The 18,223-nt window shown below is 40.2% G+C and overlaps 1 protein-coding gene across 2 annotated transcripts; it reads left to right on the plus strand.

Moving 5' to 3' along the window:
- The first annotated feature begins 704 nt into the window (after positions 1-704).
- STEAP1 (STEAP family member 1) lies at positions 705-13,298 on the plus strand. Of its 2 annotated transcripts, none has more exons than XM_074535769.1 (5): positions 705-1,136; positions 4,147-4,251; positions 5,043-5,555; positions 7,018-7,182; positions 8,766-13,298. In XM_074535769.1, the coding sequence occupies exons 1-5, from the start codon at positions 720-722 to the stop codon at positions 9,021-9,023; spliced, it is 1,458 nt and encodes a 485-aa protein (XP_074391870.1). In that variant the 5' UTR covers positions 705-719; the 3' UTR covers positions 9,024-13,298. The 2 variants fall into 2 exon arrangements, with proteins under 2 accessions (XP_074391870.1, XP_074391878.1); XM_074535777.1 differs by having other exon boundaries at positions 8,905-13,298.
- Positions 13,299-18,223: the final 4,925 nt, after the last annotated feature.

Below are 18,223 nucleotides of genomic sequence, written 5' to 3' on the forward strand. Positions count from 1 at the left end.
CCTCTTTTCTTCCAGATGTAGCAATCAGCTGGAGTCTAGGTCCATTTAACATCTACTGAAAAGGAGAAAAAAAAATCTACTCCCCTCCCAAGATACAATGACATGGAACTTGGCATCATTTCTGCGAAGACATCCTGATGAAGATACAATGAGCTCTGCATGAAAACATTTCTGACACAAACTGGCCACGTGTGCTTCAGGAAGTCACTAGATGTCAAAATATGCACTAAAACAGAGATTTCATAAGATAATGATGGTTCACACTAGAGTGCTACTAAATTTTCAGGAGACAGCTGCTTTTTCAAAATTACCAGCTGAGGTTAAAAACCAATCAACAAACAACAACAGCAAAAAACTTACAGGGTCATGGTACTTAAGGAAAAAAAAATTAAAGAGAGGACTGCTCGTAGGCGAAGCAGGGATGAATAGGGCATTTTGTCAGGTTTAGGAGAGTGACCCGTTCGGAGGAACCGGCAGGGAAGAGAGAACGGAATGAAAGGAGAGCAGAAGGGTTCCCGGGACCCGAAGGGCCTGGGGGCACTGCGGGCCCGGAGCGGGCTGTGACCCCCCAGCGCACCCCATCCCGAGCGGCGGGGCTGCCGGCAGAGCTGCGGCCGGTGGAGGCCAGGGCCGCCCGGGGTGGGGGGGAGCGCACCTCGGTACCGGTACCGGTACCACCTCCTCCTCCTCCTGCGGCGGGGCGGGGAGGGAGCAGGTGAATGCGCCCTTTGTCCGGCCGAGGCCCCAGCAGACCCACGGCCGGGCGCTCTCTGGGCCGGCCGGTCTCTGCGGGGAATCCCCTCCAGGAGGCCGCGCTGTCCCGCCGCAGCTCGGGCCGGGGCACGGCTCACGGCTCACGGCTCACACCGGCCGGGCGGAGGGGAGCGGGATGGGCGCGGAAGGCGGGGCCGGGAGGGGAGGTGGAGGCTGCGGCCGGTCTCCCCCGCCTCTCATCTCCTCAGAGTCCGGCAGTGGCTCCGCTGTTGACCCGAGGCCGCCTTCCCCTCCGAGCGACGCCGCCGGGCGCTGCCCGCCGCGGACCGAGCCGAGCGGGGCCGCCGCTGCCGCCGTCACCCGCGGCGGGACCTGCGGCGGGAAGGAGAGGCCGGGCTGCCGGGCCGGGCTGCCGGGCCGAGGTGAGTGAGCCCGGGGGCGGACAGGGGCCGGCCGTGCCCGCAGCCGCCGCGGAGGTGTCCGTCCCTGTGCGCCCGCCCGGCCGGGCTGCGGCGCGCTCCGAACCGGGCCCCGCCCGCCACGCGGCCGGGCCGGGCCGGGCCGGGCCAGGCGGGGAAGCCCCGGCCGGCTCGGGCTCCCTGTGGCGGAGTGCCCCGGGCTCGTTCTGGCCCAGGAGAGCGCTGAGCGACGCTCTCCGGCTCCCAGCCGCTGGGCTTTCATTCAGTTTTTCACCGAGCTCAGCAGAATTTCTGAAGAGCGGGGAAAGTTCTGAGCTCGCGTGCCGAGTGCCTGCAGCGTCCTGCGCGGTGCAGCGGGCACTTGGAAAGCGAGACGCTCATGCCCAGCAGTTTCATGCTGTCGTTTTCCGATAGTGCCGAGAGAGCGGCGCAGGCACTGTCCCGCACCCCTTCCATCACCTCCTCGTTATTATCAAAGCCTGTCTATTTTATCAACTTTTTCTTTTTTCGTGAAACCAGCCCTGAAACTCCTTACTCATGAAAACGTCCCAGTGACTTGGGATGATGTTTTCCCGGGATCATGTCTGCACAGTGTGGATCCCTGGTGGTTCAGCGTTACAATGAGCATGCTGTCCTGGTACAAAATTCAGTACCGTACTCACAGCGCTGGAAACTCGGCTTTCTGAAGCAGGACGCCCTCCACTCTCGTTGACAGCTGCATCCCAGAGCAGAAGGGATGTGCACTGAGGATAAATGTTAATGTAACTGTTTCCTTTCATAGCAGTTCTGAGTTAGATGACTAACTCTGTCTCTTGCTGGATTTCAAAAAGAAATATAGGCTAGATGAATTCTTTCTGGCAATTTGTCAGGCACTGAATAGTGAATTGTAGGTACTCTTCTTCTAGGGTTTTCAAAGGCTATTACTGTGCTTTGTTACTGGGAAATAATTTCGTATTAACTGCTATCAGAATCCAAGTGGAATATGATGGTGTGACACTTGAGTTTTCCTTGCATGCAGTTGTATGGCTGAAACCCATAGTTCCCTGGATGAGCACATGCATTCATTCACACACACTTTCTTTTTTCTTTCTGTCTTCTTTTCTGCTGCATAAAACTTTAATGCTGTATTTAACATTGTATTAAACGTTGTATCCCAAAAGAGCCAATAAATCAGCTTTTAGGATTAGCAGCTGGCATTCTAGCTCATGGGTTGCTTTTGTTCACATCATGGCATCATTTATTACATCCTCATCAATATTAACCTTTAACTGGAAACTAATCATGGACTCTTTGTTTCTAAATTTTCTGAATGAAGAATGATAGGAGAATGAGAACTGGGTGAATCAGGCTTTTCCATACAAAGATTCCCAAAGTATATTATGCTTTTGGACCTCTAAGACAGTGTGGTAGCCAGAAGGTAGGCCTGAAAGACCTTCATCTTATGAGTTCCTTATAAATAGATGTGGAGTTCAGTGAATTTGTTATTAGGTTTCTACGGGTAAGTTCACCCTAGTAAGTTCTATTTGTAAACTGTTCTTTGAATTGTAACAGCTAGAAATAATGTGTATTGAAACATGTAGAAGCAGAAATTCTAAAATCTGAAGCTTTGTGAAGATACATGATACCCCAAAACTTTTGATAAAATCACCAGGACTAGCCCTAGGAATAGGGGGAAAAGCCAGAAGTGTGTCTTCATAAGTCCATGCTTTCTTGTGTGGAGGATATACAAAGAATAACCTTTTTCTACACCATTAGCTGGTGTAGGAATGGCTTAACAGCCTGACCTTCAAACAGAACTCTTGTTGACCCTCCTCTGCAGCACTTGTCTGAAAGGTTATGCTCAAAGGGAGAGCTGACTACCAGGAGGCAAAAATCCAAAGAGAAATGCTAAGGAAAAAAGCACTTCCAAAAAGAATACTTCAGCATCAGCTGCCTGGTGGCCTGGCAGAGAGCAGACCCTCACAGCAGACAGTAAAAGTCTGTAAGACTCATCCACTGAAGGAAGCAGACACAGTAAAAGGAGAATCGTCAAAGTCTGATTTCTTCATATAATTTCCCAAAAGATTTATGGATATAAAAGAATCAGTAGTTAGAAAAACAGTTCAATATCTAGTAATTCAGCTGTTCAGTAGGAAAGTACATGGAGGAGCCACCTTGTAATTTTCTTAAAGGTTGTCACAGAAAGTCACCCCGTGGTGTGGCACTCTGAGCTTCCAGCAGCGCGGTGCCAGGGCCTCTCCTCCTGCAGTGTGCAACAGTGTGACACACACCTGGCAAGTCCTTGTTGCAAGGTCCTTGCAGGTCCTGTAGTTATTTAATGCTCTTCAAAATACCATCTTTTCTGCTATCCTAGGATTTTCAGAAACATCTCTTTCAGTTTATCAGTTCTCTTCCTTTTTTCTTCTTTTTCTGCCATCTGGTTTTTTGTCATTCCTAATAGCTTAGATCCTTTTCTGCTGCTACTTGTGGTGATGAGTATTGCCAAAATACCTGGGAACAGCATGAGCAAAGCTACAAAGTTTCTTGACAATCTTGAATATAAAGCCCCAGAGTGACTGTCAGACCAATCCTAAACCCTAAAATATATTAGAAACCACATCTCCATGGGCTTCTTGCATCAGAAAGTCTCGTGAACTTAAAATCCATCTTCACAACATTTTACATGCTTTTTATGCAAGCTGTTTCAAATTAATTTGTGGTCATTTAAAAACTTGAATTAATGCATTAATTCCACTGGTGACAGGGATATTAGGCTTAAATATTATTCTTCTTTAGTAATTTTGTTCTTAGATTTATTAATTAGATTTATGCTCTCTTTTATTCTCTGCTTTGCCCAGAAAATAAGCTGAGCTTTTTCCATTCTCAGAGGACAGACTTTCCTTTCCCTAGTTGACTGTGCCTTTTCCAGCAGATGTGTGGAGGACAAGGAAGAAAACAATTTGAGGGAAAATAGGCCTCAAAGTTCCAGTATGGCATTTCAAAACCTGTTTTACATCCTGTATTTGTTTTGCAGGGAGTTTCCACAATGGAGAAGAGGGAAGGTGGTAATGGTGCAATTGATCAGAATGCAGGTCAGAACATCATGCCAAGAAGAAATACAGGAAATCTTAACTACTTGGTAATGTTTCTGTAAAAAAGCAGCTCATATGTCACAGACAATATTGCAATCCTTGGTTCAATTTTGTCCAGAGACAGTGTTTACCATCTCACTGGCATATCACAAATATTTCTGAAATGTTGTCACAATATTGATGTCGAGAGATAAAAGAGAGAGAACATCTCATTCAATTTAATCACAGTCCATGATAAAAAATAAACAAAGCTTGAGGCAGCTAAAAACTACATGAGGGTAGCTGCTAATTGTATCTTATCAGATGAGCAAAACTCCATAGAAATAATTTGGGATTTTTACCCAGTAATATAAAATTTATCTTTGGGGGAATCTTCATGATAGCAACATTGCACTCCGGAAGTTTTCCACGTCACACAAAAAAAGATCCAGAAAAAAAATCCTTTAATCCTTCCTTGTGCATGGTATTTGGGCTACATCATTAAGTCTATAGCTGAAATTTGGAATCTATAACTTATATAATAAGAAGCTGAAATGATGCTTCACATAATGTAATCCTTCCTTCCTTGCAGTATAGTTATCTTCCTGGAATGAAAATCTATTTTAAAATCACTGCAGATAATGAAGAATGGGAAATCTACACTACAAGTGTTTTACTGAAGTGCTGACTATGCTGTTTGAAATATTGTTTCCAAGTTACCTTGTCTTTAACAGTGCATATGTTTTGTATATGGTTCCACTGCAGCAAGTTGTAAAAATCATGATGGCAAATACTGTTGTTACAGAAGTTTCTAATCTTCTCTTGAACTCACTTTGTATTTCCATTCTGTCCGTTCCAGAATGTGGATATGCAGGTTGCCAATCCATCAGAAGCAGCTGCACTTTTTGATTTACATCAAGCACACCATTTTGGTGAGTTTGAATACTCTTCAGAACAGCACTGCAAGCAGGATCTGTTCCCTAAGTGGCACTTGCCAATGAAGATAGCATCTGTGATCTCATTATTAACATTTATTTACACTTCCATCAGAGATGTCGTATATCCTTTTATAACCAAAAAGGAAAACGTTTTCTATAAAATTCCAATCCTTGTCATAAACAAAGTTTTACCAGTGACTTCGATTACCCTTTTAGCACTAGTGTATTTACCAGGAATATTAGCTGCTAGTTTCCAGCTGTACTTTGGCACCAAGTATAAAAGGTTTCCCCAGTGGCTGGATAGATGGATGTTGTCAAGGAAACAATTTGGACTTCTCAGTTTCTTCTTCGCTACATTGCACGCCTGCTATAGCCTGTGCTATCCAATGAGAAGATCATACAGATACAAGCTGCTGAACTGGGCATTCCAGCAGGTATGATGGGCACACGAACACCCACCCTTCTGTATTCAGAAAATCCTTGCAAATCTGGATGGGGGAAAGCCATTTTCATTGCCTTTGTTTGATTTTTCAAGTGCATTCACAAACAGCACCGTTCAGGGATGGAACAGGACCTAGTTGCCAAAGTATGTAATAGAGTCAAGAGTCATCACAGCTTATTTAATATATATTAAATAAGTAATTTTCTTAATTTGGGATTTTTTTTTCCATCTGTAAGATGCAAAATTGTATCTCACAGGAACATTTAAGTCTTTGGCACACTATTAGTTTAGTGTAGATTTCTTCTCTGGACCAGTGAAATCTAGAAACAAAAACTGAGCACTGAACACAACATTTTTAGACTCCTTTGCCGCAGTGAAGGAGGGCTGAGCTAAATCACAGTAATCTGTATTTGCACAACTAAATTTGTGAATGCTGATGGCTCACATTTGGGCTCATACACACTACCTTGTTTGAAGATAGGATTTCAATGATGCTTCTGATTCATGGTCAATAATTGGCTTGCAAAGCTCTCCAATATCCTCTGTAACCTGAGAGATCCTAATACTCAGCTATTTCCTTGGGTTTCATAAGTAATGCAGTATTAGGAATATTCCAATATAAGGTATAGACTGCAAATATATGTTTTATTACCCCTAAAGTCTTTATTATTAAAAATAATTAAAAGCACAATATGATGATGTCAGTAGATTCTTAAGGTTTTTGTAAACAGTCAAATTACTGTTGAAAACTCTGAAATCAGCCTTACTGGTAATCTGACTTGAATGGATTACTAGAAATTTCCTTGTGATTCCAGTCAAGATGCAGAAATTATCATACTTGGGGCATATTATGCCATGGTGATCACTAGCAGAATCAAAGTGCTATTGCAAGTAGTTGTAAGTAAGAGAAGTTTTGACATCAGTTAATTAAAATCACAGACGTACCAAGTTGTGTTCTTAAAAAAAAACACAACAGAAAAGAAAAACAGAAAAACACAGCAGAAAAGAAGACAGAAACAACTACCATGGCAGGATATTTTTATTAAGAAGTCCTGCTGAACTACCTCCCTGAAGTAGAGCTGTTAATATATTTCCTGTTGTTATAATCTCCCTGATATGGTATTTAGCCATAGGTGGGGCTTTTTTCTTGTCAAAACCAAGATTTATCCTTGCTGTGAAGACAGGTTAAGAGGCCTCAGAATCAGGCCCTCCTGGGCCAAGACACTGATGAAATCTAGATGCTTCTCTCTAAAAGCTCACCTTTGTTCTGGATATACCAGTGAAGGCTTTGTCATCAGGAGTAAACAGCAGTTATATTCAAAGACATTTAAACAAACCAAAATACTGGTTTTCTTTGTTTATTTCATTAATATTATGGTGAAAACAGCAAAATTATATTTAACACAAACAACCAAGTGTGCCAGTCTGTAATTTTTATGGTGTTCTTTTGGCAGGTCAAACAAAAAAAAGAAAATGCCTGGATTGAACATGATGTTTGGAGAATGGAGATTTATGTGTCTCTAGGAATTCTGGGACTTGCTTTGCTGGCCCTGTTGGCAATAACATCAATTCCATCTGTCAGTCTCTCTTTGACCTGGAGAGAGTTCCACTACGTTCAGGTGTGCATGAATGAATATCATTACTGCATGTTGTTAGTTCCATTTGTAGAACTGTGTGTTATCAGCTAAGGCCATTAGGAGTTAGAAATATCAAACACAAAGTTGGTGACACTGATGGAGAAGTTTGTTCCGTACTCTTTGTTAACTGGTTTGTGAGAAATGTTCTTTCCATTACTCTTTCGTCAGCAGAACAGGCTGTTGTGTTCAGTGTATAAAATGGAAAGAAAAGACAACTCCATACCACTTTTTTTTCTCCTCCTGACTTTGTGACCAGCAGCAGTTGTCCGTTTGAGACCTTTTCTTAGATCTGGTGCTGAAGTCATCTTCTAGGTGTCTTTTCTCTCCAGAACGTCCCATCTCCTGCTGAATTTGGAGTAAGTGGCATTGAATCAGTCAGTGCTGTTCCCATATGGCACACACAGGGTATTCTGAAAGAGACATCTTAGAACAGATGCTGGATAATCAAATCCAGCCAGTCTCGACTTTGCTACAGCTGGGCTTGTTTCCTTAACCCAGGCATTTGGGTTGCTCTCAATTCCTTGTGTCATATGCAGTAATAATCAGGGTGGTTCTGCTGACATCAGTATGGTCACACTAAACTTAAGCAAGTGCTGGATCAGGCCCTCAAACACCAAAATCTGAAAATTTGGTAATCTACTAAGTACCTGGCATTTGAAAATGTGATTTCTATTTTAAAAGCAGATCTGAAGTGTATAATCACCAATTACTGATTTGATATTCTGCCCACTGTACGAAGTCTATAATTTGTAAGATAAGTGTACAGAGAACATGGAAAAGTCAGGAAGAAGTCTCCAAATGCATGACTGCTTTCACTGTTGAAAAACAATGGCGAAGAAACCCAGATGAGTAATCCTTCTGTGTTGGACTTACTTTATAAACAAATAACTTTATTACTTAAAAATCATGTTCTGTAGCAGAACAGTAGTTGGAAGCTGTAGCATTCAGCAGTTGGAAATACAGTGTTTGACTTCACTGATGAATACAAGATTATTAAGTGACAAGAAACTTAAAATTACTAGTAAATTTTTTTACTCCTGAATTTTGTAAACAAGCTAAGCCAAATTTACCTCTGTAAGTGAAATGAAAGACTTGAGTTTCCTGTAGTTTTGCAGGGCTTTTGCCATAGTACTAGACTTACTCGACTTTGTGATTTTAATTTAGCTTAAAATTTTTCTTTGCAAGCATTCAGTTAATCCATTAATATACCAGTTTTGAACTCATGATGATGTATCACAGAATTAAAGTAATTTAGTATACAGATGTAAACTGAGATATTCAGGATTGAGCATGTTTCAGGAGTAACCTGCAATCTCTTATGTATTTTAGCTAAGTATTGTAGCATTACTTAAAAAATGTGCCTCTTCAATTTTCTTTTACACTGGCATAAAGGAGTACAGTTGGAGTCCTGACTTACAGTTGTTACCTTTTAGTTTAAAGGTTGCTTTTCTTTGACTTGAGCATGTTGGTCAAGGCCCATCCAGATTTCTGTATTTGCTTAACAGAGTCCTTTTTTTGCCAAGTTGGGAAAAATAAATAGCTTGCTATTTTCTTTCTCTTTTCAGAGCAAGATGGGATATTTAGCCCTGCTGCTATGCACTGTTCATGCACTGGTGTTTGCTTGGAATAAGTGGGTTGATGCTAACCAATTCATCTGGTATACGCCACCTTCATTTATGGTTGCAGTTTTTCTTCCTCTTGTAGTTCTGGTCTGTAAATGCGTACTGCTCCTCCCGTGTTTTAGGAAGAGGATAAGAAAAATCAGAAGTGGTTGGGAAGCTAAGACACAAGCCAATCAAACCAGCATAACTTCCAGACTGTAGATGAAATATGGACATTTCTTCTTTATGGATCTAAATATTCTCAAAGCTATGAAATTTTCACTCATGAGCTCTGTTTTCACATTTGCTATAGATGTTTATTTCTCACCTTTTTTTTTCTTCGGGAGTATGAAATACTTGATGCAATTTTGTTGTTTTCAAAGACAGAAAAAGAAAAAATCTATTTTACACTTTAATCTATTCAGTGTTTTGGTATTTGATGATTTCTTTCTTCTGACTCACTGTTTTTAAAATCCAAGTGTTTCATTGTCTCAATCCCAGTTCTTTTGTATGCAAAAGCAAACATAAATTATTTCTCCAGATGACCACAGAAGGTAAAAAAATGATTACCCTGCAGAGCCCAGGAATGCTTTCTGCTTCGCACAGCCATGTGTGTATCTTCACTAAATCTCAGAATTATAATGGGACAAAAACTAGAGTATTTATCATTCCATTGCCTCTTAGCACCAGCAGCCTGTGTTTCATTCTGCAGAGTGGGGACCTTGGCATATGAGCCAGACAGAAACTGTGTACTCCTTCCAGGTCTTGAACGTACACAACTGAGCAAGCAGAATTACAGGGATCTTTACAAGGTAAATATCTACTGAGGCCTGGGCACAGTCTAAAAAAAGAGTTTTTAGACTCAGATTTCCATCTTATCCAGGACTAGGTGTGTCTCTGTTTACTTGAAACGATAAAACATTTCCCATTTTTTATGCCATGAACACATTCTTTTGTTTCTGATGCTGGAAATTTTCCATGCTTTTGACCTAAGCCTGCAGCCCTTGACATGTGCTAAACTTTATTTGTACAAATTATTCCAGTGGGATAAATCCATCAGGTAAATGTGTTTTTTTGTTTACCCTAGGGCCAACACAATTGTGTGACTGGAAGAAAAACATTAAAAATAGACATTTGGATCTTGCCAGTGATTTAGTGAGATTGTCATGTTAAATGGTTACCAACTGCATTTGCTTTTACAGAAATTTTCCTAATAACTTTAATAAGCTCATTAAATCCTACTTTCCTTACATTGCATAGGTCTGGCTGGAAGTTTTAAATGAATAATTCATTTGTTAGTATCTGTTTTGAAATATGTTATTCAGTAGTAAATATTTCTACTCGACATCAGGAACATTTCTGCCAGTCTGCCTGCAGGAGTTGACTAGGACATGGACTCTTGATGCCACCTATTGCTGGAATCCTCTGAATGAGAACTCTAATTGGTAATGGCTCTGGTACTAGAACAAGCAGGAAAACAACATGTACCTAAAAAAATGTAATACACGGTGCTAATGAATCTGTTGTCTCTTTCTGGACTTTTACATGGAGCATAAATAAAAGACAAATTAAATAGCTACAGGGATATTACATTTTGTATTTTCTGGGTTGTTACCATTCAATTATTGCAACTTAAAAATTGGCCTTTTTAAATTTGCACATAATGTAATACTGTGAAAGTAACTGAGGACATGGTGACCTATGTAATATAAATTGAAATCTGTTTGATTATGTATCAAACCAGTAATGCATGACAAAGGCCAAAACCCTACAATACAGGAAGCTGGACTGCAGTGTTAGTCTAAGAAGTTTCTGGCAGAGTAGGAAAAGTATGGTGCCCAATGCATTTGCATTTATATTTCCATGAATGAAATAAATATTTAATAAGCTCTATGCACTTGTTACAGAAGGTAGTCCAAGACAGCATAACTTCATTCATTTCAACTAGTTAATATGGTTTGAATTGATAACATAAATTACAGGAGCAGACCAACTTCAAGATCATCACATACTATCCAAACTGACCTTTTAAGCTCATCATTCAGCAAGGGACATTAAGCACACTTCAGACTTTTCTCTCTAGCTTTGCCCAGAGGCAAACCCAGAAGTGTCTTCTACGACATGAAATTTAAATACAGTCTATAAAAGCTATTCCAGAAATCACACATGACATCCAAACATTCAAGTGTGTTTTTCCCTACTGATTGTTTCAAGTAGGAGCCAGGTTTTCTGTGTCTCATCTAGACATTTCTCTAGAAACTACCATCAAATGCTTATAGCCAGAACTTGAGACTCCATAGTGAGTCTCTTCTCTGCTTTCTAAGACTTCAGTAAACTACATCTTAATAACTCACTTCCCAGTCTGCAGGCTGCTCAGGGAAGTGGTTGACTCACTATCCCTGGAGGTATTTAAAAGACGTAGATGTGGTGCTTAGGGACATGCTCTCATGGTAGGCTTGGCAGTGTTAGATTTATGACTGGACTCAATGTAAATTATTCTATGATTTGCTTTTTAGGCATTCAGATACAACAGTGAGGAAGATCTATATAGGGCTAAGAAGAAAATGCTATTGACAGTATTTAATTTCTCAGTTTGTGGCAAACATGGTTTAGTTCAATATTGGTGAATCTAAGTTCATATGTACCTTTTAATTTATGTTTATGTACCTGTTTCAAATTCAGTGTATTAATCAGCCTATATACTATTACAATACATTAATTGAATGTGTGTGCACATTTTAGGCACTTACTTGTATAACACTAATTAGTTTTATAAAACTGTACATCATTAAATGCTTGAATGTATGCTGTATCTGCCATTGTGTCATATACATCCAGGGTCAAAGGGTAAAAAGGCACAGTACACTCTACAAGAGCTGCTGATAGAAACAGTCAAGGGAAACCATTTTCGTCATGCTACTGAAGAGCCTGGAGCCTCCAAAGGAAAGAAAACAAAGATGTGAAAAGCAAATAGGGCACTTTCATAGTGTAATGAAATTGCATTTTTCCTGACAGTACCTTTAACTGTATATTCTAGCATTCAGAGATTTTTGAAAACGAAGAGAAAGCTTTGGAGGGAGACCCAAGATCCCTGGAAATGCTGATCAAAGACCAAGAAAAGTTCAAGAATAGCAAGGGCATTGAGGAAAGGCATGTATGGGCACACTTTTGCGTAAGAATCCATCATTCTAGTGGCAGTGGCTTTAAAATGTGTCTATAAGGCCTGCAGAGTACTTTTTTCTATTGTTACACATCTCCAATCTATTTGAGAGACACAGAATTGAAACTCTGGAGATATAAATTGTTAAAGGGGCCTAAGGAATTTTATGCCAAATTCATTTGGAGAGATCATATCCAGAATACTCTTCCCAATAAGTGACAGAACCAATCATTGTTCAGAAAGCTAGAGCAAGGGCTGTGTTGGCTATTGTGTAATGCAAATTCCTGTTGACAGCAGCATTTACTGTAAGCAGTCCCTCCCTTTGGCCACTCTTCTCTGTTCTGTCAGTGCTGCCAGTTGTTAAAGATGTGAAGTTCATCAGAGTAGGGCATTGGATCCAGTTGAAAGGTAAAGCAGAGAGAAGAATGATTCAGCCAGGTCCACTCATGGGTCTGATTCACCTGACAGGCAGCATCCTACATAAGTCAGTAGAAGGACTCAAAGAGGAATGGTGTAAACAGGCAGCTTAACTTAAACCAGCCCTAAATGAAAAGTTCCAAGTGCTCCTAAAAGTTAAAACTTGCATTATTTCATCCTATGTCAGTGGCAAGAATATTCCCTTGCTTCACTTTTTTGTCATGTTCTTAGTTCTCCATGAATCAGTGGGCAAAAATGTGCTCTAGAAACTGTCATCAAAACCCATATAAAACTGACTGGTGTCTACGTGACTGTGGGCTGTGTGGTTTCATTTGTAGACATGATGAGCTCACACCTCTCCTTTTCTCCTACATCCAGACTTTCTAGTACTGTCTCTTAACAACAGAAAATGTTGAAATTTTTGAAATTCATTTTTGAAATTTATTTTCAAAACTATTTTTGAAATTCAAACTCATTTCTTTTAAACTGATTTTCTTTAAATGCCATTAAAGGAATAATTTAAAAAAACAAAACAAAAAGACCAATTTTTGAAAACACGCTGAACCCACCCCTGAAGAATGTAATCTGCTATTGTTGCTGTAAGTGTCTGGCAATGGCTGATCATTGCCACTGACGTTTTTTCAGTAATGCCAGGATTTCTTGATCCCATGAGCATATTCTGTTGCTGATGGCAAAATTAATTTTTATTATTTCTTTTATTCAAACGAGTCTCATTAAATTCAGTTGCCTCAGAGTTCAATTTTTGCATCATTCTTTGAACTTTTCTGTAGATTAAATTTAACACTTGAATGGATGAAGTGAGGCTAATTTATTAAGTAGGCATAATAAGTTTTCATTCAGAAATTTTCAGCTGAAAATGCATAAAACCAATCCATGAACCAAACTCTGCAAGCATAAAAAAGACCACAGCTACTTTCATTAAAGATGATACAACAGAAGTTTGAGTTGTTTTGTATTTTTTGTTTCTTTTTTATGTATATTTCCTCTTCATAGCATGAAAGTACATTGCCGAGATAAATATGCTATATCTTTGACTTGGTTGAAGATGTGTAGTCACTGTGGGACTTGTAAAATACTAATATTGCTACTGATACAAGTATTTGGTCCTTAAATTTCTTTTTTTTTTTTTGGTCTTACTACTAAAATAGAAGCGAGGCAAATGTGGGGATTTTTTAACTGGACTGTCAAATTTGTAGTTTGCAGTCATGTGCAGTCTTTATATACATGCTTACAATTTATTGTTGAATGTACTCTACTGAAAAGATTTTTCCACATGAATATCCCCATTACTTGGCATGCTGAGAAGGATCTTATTGCTGGACCTAAAGGAATGGCCATATAACCCACCTCTAATTATTTCTCTGCTTTATTTTTTTAGTCCTGTGACTCATATATAAAACTGAGTGGCAATTCTCTCTTGCCTGTACCTGAGCATGTACCAGAAAAACTTCTGAACAGTGCATCTCATTCATTCAAAAATATTCTAACAGGAAATCCTTAAAAAGAAAATAAACAAGAAGCTGGACTGGGAAAAAAACCAAGCCTGGGAAAAAACTTTCAAATCTCCTCAAGTATCTTTGAACTATAGTTTAGAAATCTAACAATTGTTAGATGTCACCCATAATTAAAATCATAATTTCCCCCTTCTAATTAAAATCATACTTTCCCCCTTCTAATTTCCAATATACTTTGTACATCTTTATTTATTCACATCATTTTTTCACATCTTTATTTATGCCCTGATAATTAATGAGAGACCAAAGTATATTCTGGGACTATGAAGCTGTGCAAAGAGGCATCAACATGGAACAGGACAATTGGCAATCTGTGAAAAAGAGGAAAGGAGACATTGCAAGCACTCAGATTTTCTTATGAAAGAGCAAAGGAGCCCAGTGGATGTTAAAGGGTAAAAATAAGTAGGTGAAGGATACTGAATGAGATCAATGAACATCATCAAGTTAGTAGGGAATAGAACCCTTAGTAAGAGAGATGGGTAAAATGGATGGATAGAAACCCTTAGTAAGAGAGATGGACAACTTAATGACTGGTGGGACAGTCTGGAAACTCTAAAGTGAATCCTTGAAACAGAGGGAATGGGAGGGTTGGTTATGGAGCTGGCGAATGGAATGAATAATTATAAAGAGCCCAGATTTGTGTAGAGTTTGACCTGCACAACCTATTAAATTGCAAACATTTCTCCAACCCTGAAATTCCATTTCAGGCATTTCTGGGGAAATCTGTTCAAAATCTACTGATACAGATGAGCACAAGTGAGGTTTTAAGTGGTTCAGTGACACACCGCTTCAGAAGTTTGGGAAACAAGTCATAGATAATTGCTCCACTTTTCATAATGATCTTTTATATAAACTGAGTTATTTTCAAGTAACAACAGACTTTGCTGTTTTATTTCCTGGTAAAATGTACATCATGTGCTAAACGAAGGAAAACTCTTATGTAAAACACAATGAAACTAAAGCACTCTTAAACATTACTTATGCAAAATAAGGAACCAGCTGAAACCAGATTTAGATGGTGCATTACTCTAAATTCAGAAAATTCCTATGAACTTTAGTTTTAGCCTTGTGCTGATATCACTATTCTACTTCAAATATTAAACCATCACCATTTGGTTGTTGCAGAGACAAAATTGCCAATTAAATAAATGGGACTTTCACTCAGTTATTCAGAGCAAGATTTGTCCCCTGCAGTCACAGAAATACTTCACGTCTTCACTGTATTGGATGCAATTACCAATAACTTGTTCACCTCCTCCAGTGTTTGGGATAGACCCTATCTTGCCAGGTACTTTCCATCAAGGCAGCCTTATCAAGGGAACAGCAATAAAATTTGTTACCGTTTTTTATTATCAGCCTGCCCTGAAACATTCCAGATCCCAACACAGCAGCTGAGCCATGCAATCTCACAAAGTTTTATTCAGCCCTGTTTAACATCCTTTCTCAGTTATTCCTAAGCACCTCTGCCCTGATTACAGAGAAGGGGCTTGGAGGCCTTGCCCAGCTGTTTATCCTGTACCACAAACATCCTCCATTGCTGGGAGCTGGTTTCAGCAGGAAAAGCTGGGCTGCCAGAACAGGGAGTGCACCTGGCTTGCCACAGTGGAGGGGCTGTCACCATTAACCCTGCTGACCTGGTCCCTCTGCCACCCACCAGACTTTCCTTCCTGTTTTCTCCAGAACAAGACCATGGACCTGTGGTGCTGATAGGATAGCTGTGAGGTGCAAATGAGCCAGGGGGCCAGGCAGCATGGAGTCAGAGCTATGGGAAGTGTCTGCCATCTTGGGGTTTGTTCCTGGTGGTGAATACCCTTTTGTGGGTAAAAACATCTTCTCTTTTGCATACTTTTACTATTAGTAACAACTGCTGGTTTTATTTTGTGTTTCTTATTTCCTTGTTTTGCTCTTTTAGTAAATTGCTATTTTAATCCATAGTCTGTGCTTCATTGTCTCTCCCTTACCAGAAGGGGCAGGGTAAAGGGAGTGGCATATGTGGAGCACAGTTCCCTACTGGTATCAAAACCAGCACAACGTCCCTGGAAACTCTTCCATAATTGAGTTCTTACACCTTTCTGACACCAAGGTGCTAAAAACATAAGGGAAAATGGGTGGTGGGGAATGCCAATGGTGAGGAAGAGAAAATGAAGTAGGGTAGGTAGGAATGAGATATAGGATGAGTGAATGAAACAGGGGGAAACTGTGAACCTACAGAAAGTTTGGGAGATGAAAGTGGGGTATAATTTAATTATAATTGAATACCCCCTTCTATTCTATTCTATTCTATTCTATTCTATTCTATTCTATTCTATTCTATTCTATTCTATTCTATTCTATTCTATTCTATGCTATGCTATTCTATCCTATCCTATCCTATCCTATCCTATCCTATCCTATCCTATCCTATCCTATTCCAACCTTATTTTCCTCCATGCCACCCTTTCTCCACCTTTGATCCCTCCCTAAACATCCCACAGTAACCCTTGCACATTCTTACAATCCCCCTAAAAGAGCAAATAATAATTTTCAGATAATTCTTTCTCCCTTGCAAGTCCCACATCTCTTTAAAAAAACACCCTTTTCAGTTCACATTACATTCAGGAGGAACAGTTCTTTGTTTGATGACCTGGCAGGTTTCACCCCAGTGACAATGATCTGGTCCTTCCCCTTGGATAGTCTTGTCAGTAGGCCAATTGGCTTCATTTTCATTGATCAGCTTGCTGGTCTTCCTTTGCCTGTTACTGCTTCTCTGACCCTCATTGGGTCTTTGTTTTTGCCACAATCAGGCTTTGATAATTTAACCCAGCAATACAGAGAAGCGCTTCTCACATGAGCAGAGTGTGTGGAGCAGCTGCATGAAAGGAAGAGACTAAAAAGGTGGGAGGTCTTCAAATGAGAGGGGAGAAGGTGGAATGGGATGAAATAAAGATTTACAAAATATTGAAAACAGTGGGCAAGATAAGCACAGAACTATTTTTAACCAAATCTACCTTACCAGGAATAGAAGGGATTAAAAAGAAATAGTAGGAAAATGGTTTACAACTGATTAAGAATGTGCATCTTCTTGTAGTGAGCAAATTCTGGACCTTGCTGCCACAGAGGACTGTGGAGGCAAACAGAATCAGCAGGTTCAAAAGGAGGTTAGACAAACCCAGAAAAAACAGCCCCTAAAGCAACACCAAAAGGGCTTTGTAGGTATGTACCCTATGACATCACTAGGGTAAATATGGATTTGGGAGGAGAGTACAAAATACAGCAGCCAAGATTGCATACTCTCCTTAAACAGCATTTTGTTTTGCTGCTCTTGAACATGTACTAGTGGGTTAGATAGGCTATTGGTCTGACCAAGTATGGTTTGTTATGCTCCCTTAAATCAAGATTAAATCACTCAGACTAATACATTCCTGTAAGTTTCATGGCTGAAAAACAAATATGTTAGGAATGACAATTTAAATTCTAAAGAAAAAGCTATTGCCTTGATAGATAGTGGAAAACTCCTTAACTCTTAGGATGTGTAGCAACTTGTTGATCTCAGTTTTCATATCTGTGGAATTAACTCCATAATTCTTCACAAGACTGAGAACTCAATTAATATTTCATTGCTCTATAAACACACAGATTTTCCTTTTACAGTGCTAAGTTGCTACTGAATTATGGCTTCATTTTTGTTTGTCAGGGAATATTTTACAAAGCCAGCATGATCCCATTCATGTTCAGAGTCAATTAACTGAAGACCTAATATATCACCAGGTACATGTAATAATGATATTACATTAATATTAATTTTAGTATTAATTAGTCCATTAGTATTAGGTATTTTTATGTTTTCACCACCATAATGATCCATAATACACAGTGTAGTACCTCACCAGTACACACTGGGGGCTGAAATGTTGGAAAGTATCTCTGAGGACAAGGACCTGGGGGTCCTGGTGGGCAGCAAGCTGTCCATGAGCCAGCAGTGCCCTTGTGACCTTGCAGGCCAATGGTATCCTGGGGTGCATTAGGAAGAAATTGCCAACAGGTCAAGGGAGATGATCCTGCCCCTCTACTCAGCCCTAGTGAGGCCACATCTGGAGTGCTGTGCTCAGTTTTGAGATCATCAGTACATGGGAGAAATGGATCTCCTGGGGTGGATCTAGCAGAGGAGAATGAAGATGACAGGGGGACCAGGAGCATCTCTCTTACAAGGAAAGGCTGGGGAAACTGGGTCTGTTCAGCCTTGAGAAGAGACAACTGAGAGGGGACTTCATCCATGAATGTCAGTGTCTGAAAGGAGGGGGTCAAGAAGATGGACCAGGCTCTTCTCAGTG

The sequence above is a fragment of the Zonotrichia albicollis genome, chromosome 1 (assembly GCF_047830755.1).
Source record: "Zonotrichia albicollis isolate bZonAlb1 chromosome 1, bZonAlb1.hap1, whole genome shotgun sequence".
NCBI classification, from domain to species: domain Eukaryota; kingdom Metazoa; phylum Chordata; class Aves; order Passeriformes; family Passerellidae; genus Zonotrichia; species Zonotrichia albicollis.